General features: G+C 39.0%; 1 protein-coding gene across 1 annotated transcript in view; it reads right to left on the reverse strand.

Annotated features, from left to right (window-relative positions):
- The window catches only part of LOC128736240 (protein scabrous-like), a 124,923-nt gene extending 121,141 nt beyond the window's left edge, over positions 1-3,782 (reverse strand). Inside the window, exon 1 of the mRNA XM_053830720.1 lies at positions 3,349-3,782. Within this exon, the coding sequence (XP_053686695.1) occupies positions 3,349-3,782 (434 nt within the window). The remainder of the gene's footprint in view (positions 1-3,348) is intronic.
- Positions 3,783-9,618: the final 5,836 nt, after the last annotated feature.

The raw sequence follows: 9,618 nt of genomic DNA on the forward strand, positions 1-9,618 counted from the left end.
TATATTCTTTTTGTTGAGAAAATTGCTGAAAAACTTGAAAAAATTGATGGCAATATAGTTGCCACTGCCCGTTTAGAGCAAAACATTGGTGGCAACATAGTTGCCGCTGCCTGTCTGGCGTAAAACGTTGGTGGCAATATTTTTGCCACCCTCTCGCAGGATCACTTTTAAGAAACTGATCAAGTTCTACCATTTAAATCTACAACTATACGAAGTATTCGTTAACATTTAGCTTTTTTTGCTGGAAAAATAGCTGGAAAACTTGAAAAAATTGATGGCAATATAGTTGCCACTGCCCGTCTAGCGCAAGACGTTGGTGGCAATATATTTGCCGCAGCCCGTTAAGCCCAAAAAACATGTTCTCGAATAGTGGTTCTAAGTTTTTGGATAAATCCGCATAATCTATCACAAAACGCCGTAAACTGAATATTACCATCCAAAAAGTTTCCAATTTAATGATTTTTCTACGAATTTAAACCAAATTTACTGTTGACACTCAAAAACCAGAATTTGTTTTCATAAAAGTGGTTCGTAAATTACCATTTTTACAAATTCAGCGATTGAGAACGTTGCCAAAGGCTATCAGAACATATTGAGTACATAATATGCTAAAACGATATTCTTAGAAAAGCAAAAACAATATTTTTCGTTGGTGGCAATATAGTTGCCACTGCCTTATAAAGGGTTAAACCCTGCAATGTAGTGACTTTTTTTAGAATGTTGCAAAAATAAACTCTTGCTTATATGCCTTATAATTTTTAATTTTTTGAGCCCTATGAATTTTTCAGTCTAACCCATGTGCAACTTTTGGTAGTCTAAAGCATTTAAATTTAAATTTTCGTGATTACAGGCTTACGATTTTTATTTATTTGTAGAAGATCCCATCGTACCATCGGGGATGGCTCGTTGCTGTTTTTATATGATTTGATTCTTTATTTCAGAGACTTTCAGCCAGTGGCTGGTTCGCCTCTTTTTTATATGTTTATATAGGTTTATGGCAATTTATATAAAAGAATGGAACGTTCTTACCACAATTTGCAGTGCTTCGTGTACGCCAGATTACGCACCAAACATGAATTGTGCGTCATGCTTGAACCTATACAGGAAATTTACAGTATTGCACAACGCGACTTTCCGAAAATGACACTTTTTAAAACTTGCTTCCATCAATGGCAAGCTCGGAACAAAAAACTTCGTACGCTTTATAGCGTACCACATTAGCTAGCTGGAAAAAAACATATGGATCCGAACACTGGTCATGGTCACAATGTTTTCTTTTGATTTTGGATCACTTTTTCACGCGTAAAACTTTTAACACTTTTGTGAAAAAAATAAAGAAATACGATAACATTCAAATAAAGATGACACGAAAATATTCGCAATTATAAACATCAGCTTGATCAGCTTAACACTAGCCTTTGAATGTCTAGGCTTTGAATAACTTAATTTATAAATTTTTTTTCTTCTGTAGGACACTTGAAATCACAACTATCACGTTTTTCTAACAACCGATTTAACCGAAACAAACGAATGCAACGAGAAACACTAAATATTTTGTCAAACGATTTCAATCAACAAAAATTTGTCGCGCCGGTACCGTAAAAACTCTAGACGAATGAAAATTTGACACAAAACAAACTTCGAATGCAAACTTGACGACGAGTTTTGCAAGTAATCCAAGCTGCCAAGTTGTTTAAAAAAATTCTGATATAAAAATTCAATTTCCATAGAGCTGCGTGGAATCATTTGCTTATCTGGCAGCTGTACTATTTCGAGTTTTCATTTCTCTTTGCTTCGCATCGCACACACGCGCGGTACCTCGTGCGCCGTCATGTGTTAGTACGTGTAAACATTCGTTCGAGTTGCGTTTCGTGCTCAAACCAGATGAATTTTCAAGAATTCGAACACGACATTCAGAATTTGAGAGAGAACGTCGGACGGTTCTCGGTCTGGGATATAAACTGCATATTAAGCATCGCAAGACTTGGCAACTCTGCAGTGCTAGAGTGATCATTTTGCTTCGAGTTTTCATTTCTCTTTACTTCGTATCGCACACACGCGCGGTAGCTCGTGCGCCGTCATGTGTTAGTACGTGTAAACATTCGTTCGAGTTGCGTTTCGTGCTCAAACCAGATGAATTTTCAAGAATTCGAACACGACATTCAAAATTTGAGAGAGAACGTCGGACGGTTCTCGGTCTGGGATGGCGCGTACACGTTCAGGATACAATACAGAGAGAACTAACTCACAGGATTGCCGATTGTGCTCACACACGGAGCAGCATCGTACGATGAATATAGCAATACACTGATAGACGATGTCGTTTCATATACCGAGAAAAAGTTGAATGCCACTCGCAGTTTTCTCGCGGATCACCAACCTTGATTCCACGTCAAGTAACCGAAAAAAAGTACAAACTTGTAATCGACCTTTTCGGATTTGCACCAAATTTTGTGTGCGTCAATGAGAACAATTTGATTTTTTCAATTTTTTTTCATGTTTAAAAATAAATTTTCAACAATTCACGCTTAGACATAATTTTGGAACAAACCATAGTTTTCGAGATATGTACGATTTTGCAAACATAGTACCTAATAAAATAAATACGCCCTTTTTCGTCAACTTCTGTGGAAGGCGTAAGTTTCTTCCTATCAAAAATGTGCGTAACGTTTAAAATAAATAGTTCGAGTTTTGTTTTTTAACTCATTTACGTGTAACTGCTTTTTAGCAAAAATTGCAGAAATGTGTTTTGTTCCGCCTTCATAAAATCGTAAATATCTCAGCGAGATTTGAACATACATTTACACGTCATAAAATTTCCCATCTATATAGTATAACTATGTGACTCTGAGACACTGTTCAATACCTAATTTTGACACTTATTTAAAAGAAATTTCAAAAATCCAGAATGACCGACGAAGGAGTAGCCAAAACTATTTCCAACAGAGAACCAGGAAGAGGCCGTAGACTTCGAGGCAGACCCCGCACCCGATGGATGTGCGTTATCGAGGACGATCTATTACGGACCGTCGCCAATAAAATAAGTAAGCTGTTTCTATTACAATTGTCAAATTGCAATTAGATTATTCTTTAATGTTAGTATTTGCTTACGCTTGACTGAGTTGTATAAAAAAACTTTGCACCTTAACCGTGGTTAATACTGTTTGCATTTATACGTCAATTTGCTTTCCATGTTAATCAATTGGAAACTGATTTATGCCCTTTAATTCGTTATTTTGTAAAAAACAGGCACTTTTTCTATTCAAAACTCCACTCTGTATATCATAGCAAAAAGCTCATGAAAATATTAAATAAAACAATAATATATAGCTCAACAGCTCAGCTTACCTCAAATGATCGAGCTCATCGCGAATTTCGGCACTCGTTAGCTGGATCGAATTTTTGCGAACGTATTTCTTCAGATTATTTTCCAGCATCTTGTAATCCTCACGCCGCTGGTTGGTTAGCGTGTTGAGCTGCTTGCTCAACAGTCGCACCTGGTCCTCCAGCGAGAGGACCGGCACCGTGGCTTCACCATCAAAGCTATCGCTCCCAACAGCAGCAGCGGCACCACCAGCAGCTACAGATTTATCCTCAAGCCGCACAAGATTCAGATTTACATTCGCTGCTCGGTTTACATTGGTATTGGCCGTAGCACTTGGTCCTCCGAGAGTGGTCGTACTCGACAGGAGAATTAATCCTAGAGCAATCATCAGCTGCGACAATAAATTCACCATTTTATTTATTTTACCGTAGGGTTTCTTGGCTGTGTATAGCTCCATTATAAATACTTGTTCTCCTAAGCTATTTAGTATCCTTTGGAGCTTTTACTGCCGGTGGGGTTCTGCTCTCGCTTGCGGCTGCAGGAATCGTGCGAAGCGGAAACTCAAAATGAATTATACAAACTTCCCCAGCAGCATTCGCCACACTGCCGTTATTCACGTTATCGAATCACGAAACGATATCCACAACGAGCAATAAATTTTCAATTATAACCGCAATTTGTTAATATTTTTGCCTTGGGCATAAATATCACGGTCACTGATTTGTATTTTCAACACATTGGGTGCCACTGTATTTTGCCAGCGTAGCTTTTGCTGTTTGTTACCCACACAGTACACAACAATTCACGTCAACTTGCCGCAATTATTCCCATAAATATCCGCATCCGGTTCAACTCTGCCCAATAAATAAAGTGAATGAATCGAATCTGCGGTACGAAGTTAAAACAAACTTGCTCCCGTCGTTTTCACCGGTGATTATCCAACAAAAAAAGAAACTTTTGTGTGTGAACTATTCAGAACAGGACCCTTGGGTATGGACTCTGTTAACCGTTTCTACGTCGCTATTTTCGTATCCTGTGCACGAGCGTATTTATTGAATAGATTTATTGGCAAATAATCGTTGATTCGCTCATGAACGACAAAATCACGTCACCTGGCATAAATAAATCACCTCCGTTCCAACACGTCATTCGATTCGGCGTACGCCCACCGCCCAGCACATTCGAAACCAATGCTGCTACTCTATAAATAAGTGATAAGCACAGCGGAAAAACTATACACTTGTGCACAATCCATCCCACAAGTTGATTATAACAATACTTTCTGCACACCTGTTCCTAGCGGTGTGGTCTGCCGATCAACTTGATCGGTCACTCACGAGAATGGAAAGTTCCCAGTAAACAACGGAAATACGACCCTCGTTTCAGCCGTTGAATAACGTTACTCCATTCATAAATATTTAATTCGCACTCTCCGAACCAGTCGACGAGCAGGATAAGGTGCTTCGTTTCCGGTGATATAAAAAAATCAATAGCTAAAGCGCACCAAGTCGAATACTACACGGCCGTAAAGCAGGACATGACAGCAGAAGTGCTGTGCACTTTTATAGCCGGGTCCGTAGTAAGGATATCAGAAAATTTCACGCACTGCCACGTTCTTCAAACTCCGAATAGTATGCACAAGCCGCCGACACACTTCGTCTTTGCCGAGAGACACCAGCAGAGCAATCACACCTTTACACGCACATTCGAACCTTCATCCGGAGCGAAATTAATATCCTTTTGCACAACGGTATCACACTAGAACTGACTACACGAAAGTCCTTTCCAATCGCTTTTATACGACAGGTAGACCGAGGATTGTTCTCTTGTCTCTCGGAAAGTTCAATTTCCTTTGGAGTTATGCTACGATACAGCATAGATATCACACCGCCGTGTGTGAGTTGACTGAGAGAATGAGCGAGCAATCACGTTTTCTCGGAGAAATTCTAGGTTTATGCTCCGTACTCTGGAATTCTCGCAAATGCAGGTGCAAAACCTGCATGCAGGAAAACATCGCATGGTGATACGTTTTTTAAGCACTGTGCATGAGTCGGGGCCAACGGTTTTGTTTTGCTCTTGGTCTTCCAGATTTTGCAGATATGAAATGCAACGGAAGCTGGAGATCCACGTGGCTCACGTACAACTAACAAACATGTTAGCATGGATGGAAACGTTGGAGAACGATTTGGTCGGGGTAATTCTTGAAGCATGGCGCATTCTAATGCATATAAATTGCAACGAAAAAATTGGTACAGTGTTCTCTCATCTGAACCGGAGTTCACTGGTTTGAATGATGCAAAGAATAGCACACGACTGTGTGACGTTTATGAGTATAGAAACACGCGGCTTTAACAGAGCAGACTTTTCGTGACACGTCCGTTGGTGAGAATTATTATCTCGACCATCGCTGAGGTACATCGTATTTCAAAAATGAGCACATCGAGAAGTTGAACTTAATTAAAATACAGACCACTCTGCTATTCATTAGTAGCGAGGAAACTCTTCAAAGTAGAACAATTCTGAACGCATTACACGTCGAAAAGCTCAAGTTTTAAAAAAATTGGATTTTATTCCAGATGAAAATCGGGATCCACGGTAGATTGACAAGCTCGGAAAGAGGAAAGATGTAGCAAAATTGAAATTGGTATTTACAACATATACAAGTGCTAACCTTCATCTATTCCTTGCATTGATCAAGCACAAATCAAGCATTTGTTACACATGGTGGAAAAAAATTGTCACAATTAGGTCATTGCAAATAATTTCAAAAGTTTTTGTCACCCCCCCTTGGAAATTGACTTGAAAAATCGGGGGGCAAAAAATAATTTCTATGATATTAGTTAATTTTTTTCATAAAATTAATTGTCTGTGGGTTCTGAAAGCCTGAAGAGCCTGAAAAACTCGAAAAATGAGTGTACGAATTGAGTTAATGCTTCTAGCACGAAACAGAAATGGAAATTCAAACAACGGAATTTCCGAAAATCGGCCGAAAATTTTTTCTTTCGTTTTTGTCTTTTTTCGTAGATTTTTGCATTGAAAATAATTAAAAGCAAGAATAGATTAAATCAGCCAACAAGTTAGGGTGCTCATTATGCCCCTAATGCCCCTACATTTTATTTTAATCAGATTTCAAAAATGTTGCAAAGAGCATGGCATATGACATAAATTCACTTTGAATGAACGATAAAAATCCATCAAAGTATGCAGTCAGAGTGAACCAAGTGTATACAACCTTGGCGACTGTAACGAAAACACACTTTCATGAAAATGAGGAGATGGAAGAAATTACAAGTGATCTCTTCCTTTTGCCCTTCAACGGATACCGATAAGTAGTTCATAGTAAAACCATTTAACGAAATTCTTAGGCTATTAATAGTTATTAAAGTGCTGATCGAATATTTCACTATCTCGTGTGCAGACAGAGTGGACCAAGTGTTAAAAAGTAAAAGGTTATAATTTCAAAATTTTTCCAAATTAATTTCAAATCAGAATATAGTTTTTCGTTAACTTAAAGGCTTGTTATTAAAATGTACCTGAACCCGTGTTTGTTAAATACAGGTTTTAAGAGTAATTTAGCAGTTATACTTGGTCCGCTCTGACTGAACACATAATTAGAAAATATAGGTCTTCTATAGTATAGAAGATACAATAAAATAAAAATAAAAATTAATGACCTTCTCGAAGGATTCGGTTCTACTGAATAGAACAAGATCCTCGAGAATTGGAGAATCTGGATCTTGGAGAATATGCTACCGGAAGCATCGTTAGTCCTGATGCATTGGATGAACGTACGTAAACTATTATGGTTTAATATAATGTTGAATTCAATGCTCGTTTCTGCAATTAAATTATAGAGTCAGATGGTCAAGGAATTCAGTCCTGAGCCTCACAGGAAATTAAAATATGCTGAGCCTGACTTGTGCAGAAAGTACCAAAAAAAAAAGAAGAGGAACTCTGGCAAGGAGTACATGAACACTTTAGGCCACATTATTCCGGCGAAAACATGTGATAAATACGACCGGGCATGGTATTTTGAAAGCAAAGTACATGGTTATTATTCATCCACTTAAGTACGTCCTCCCAGTTTACCATCATTTCTATTAAATTTCTCATCATGCAAGATAATGATTTTTCTTTTTGAAACGATGGTTCTACAATTGATGAAGGGACGGTAGGGGAAAGAAATGAAAATTTTTGGTGAAGGAGGGGAAGAGCGGAAAGAAAGGGGGGGGGGGTTTTTGGTAGCTATGCTTGACAAGTAGTCATTTTGACTCCTACCTTTTGTCCAATGCTGGAAGGTGCATGAGTCGAACCAAGCTGTAATCTGAGATTATAACCGGATTCGAACCCACAACACCCTCCAGGGCATGTGGTTCGCTGGTACTTGTACCTTTGAACCATAGAGGCGCTGGACAAAAAGGAGACCGCAAAATCCACTTCTCAAGGATAGCTACGCGTGTTGGTTGTGTTATCGACACATATTGTGCCGCTTCCTGCATCAATTGCAGATTACCACCGAGCGAGAAGTTTTAATCTAACTACTATTTACTTTCAGGACGACGACACAGCGTATGTTACATAGGAACGGGGCCTTCCCTCGAAAACCCGCGCCGAGAAACGCGGCTAACATACGCTGACGGACGAACAGCGTCACGTGCAGTACCTTGCAAGTCGTAAGGGCCGGCACAGTGTCGTCGTCCTGAAAGTAAATAGTAGTTAGATTAAAACTTCTCGCTCGGTGGTAATCTGCAATTGATGCAGGAAGCGGCACAATATGTGTCGATAACACAACCAACACGCGTAGCTATCCTTGAGAAGTGGATTTTGCGGTCTCCTTTTGTCCAGCGCCTCTATGGTTCAAAGGTACAAGTACCAGCGAACCACATGCCCTGGAGGGTGTTGTGGGTTCGAATCCGGTTATAATCTCAGATTACAGCTTGGTTCGACTCATGCACCTTCCAGCATTGGACAAAAGGTAGGAGTCAAAATGACTACTTGTCAAGCATAGCTACCAATACCCCCCCCCCCCCCTTCCTTTCCGCGCTTCCCCCTCCTTCACCAAAAAAAAAAAATTTCATTTCTTTCCCCTACCGTCCCTTCATCAATTGTAGAACCATCGTTTCAAAAAAAAAATATTAATATATGTATGACCTCATTCCAAGGTCAAGACTAAAATCTTGAGATTAGTCTAATATTTTTTGTTAAATGGCTAATTCTTATTATTCGTTGAAAAAAATGCAATTTTAAGCTTACACAAACAGTTTGTTTTACTATATGGATTGAATGAAGTAGTTTCTGAAGCACACTGAATGAATGATATAATTTTATTTTTAAATTGTTCAGTCATAGTGAACCAAGTCTCAAAAACAATTTCTTTGGTTCAGTCAGAGTGGACCAAGTGCTAATAACCAGTCATGAAACTCTCTCGTTTGACCTCAAAAGCCGGATTCTTTGCAATAATAGTATTACACGGCGTTGTTGAAGAGTAACTGAGAGCGGCGGAAGAAAAATCAAGGAAAACGATTTAAAACTACAGTAATCCCCCCAATAAGGACGCTAATAGGGACCGCGTTAATCGAAACCGTGTTAATGGAGTCTACGTAGCATATGGGAATTGACTTAATTGGTTCCAACATGGAATAACTCGAGATCTTGACCGTATAGGAAGTTGGTGTCTTCGACAAAGTTGTTCAGCAAATCTAGGGCTTTTCGTTGGATTGTAGTATTTCGGAATTGCTTCACTACGTGGCGCTAGCATATATGTAATATTTTTGTATATGCTGTATCTTGCGCAGCTGACGTCTAGAAAGTTGCGGTCTTCGGGAAGGTTGCTCAAATGACTGCCACCTTCAAGATGGCATGAGAAATAGTGCAGAACTGCCTCACTACGTGGCGCTAGTGTATATGAAATATGATTAGACAGGCTGTATCTTGCGCTGCTGACTATCTAAAAAGTTGCGGTCTTCGGGAAGGTTGCTTAAATGACTGCTACCTTCAATATGGTATGGAAAATAATGCAGAATTAACTCAACGGATGGCGCTAGTGTATTTGTGATTTTTTGTGTTTGCCATAAAACTCATGATTATGGTACAAGAAGTTGATTTCTTCGGAAAGGTTGTTTAAGTGACAGTGGTTATTTAACTAGTTGGAAAATTAGCTAATATTTTGCTCGTTATTTAACACAATGCTGATCACTTACAAAAATTTTCTGCAAGATGCAACGTTGGCAGTCGATGAAATTCCTTAGAATTTTTTCATTGCTCGCATTTAACTTGCAACGGACATGAAAAAT

The sequence above is a fragment of the Sabethes cyaneus genome, chromosome 2 (genome assembly GCF_943734655.1).
Source record: "Sabethes cyaneus chromosome 2, idSabCyanKW18_F2, whole genome shotgun sequence".
Classification (NCBI taxonomy): Eukaryota; Metazoa; Arthropoda; class Insecta; order Diptera; family Culicidae; genus Sabethes; species Sabethes cyaneus.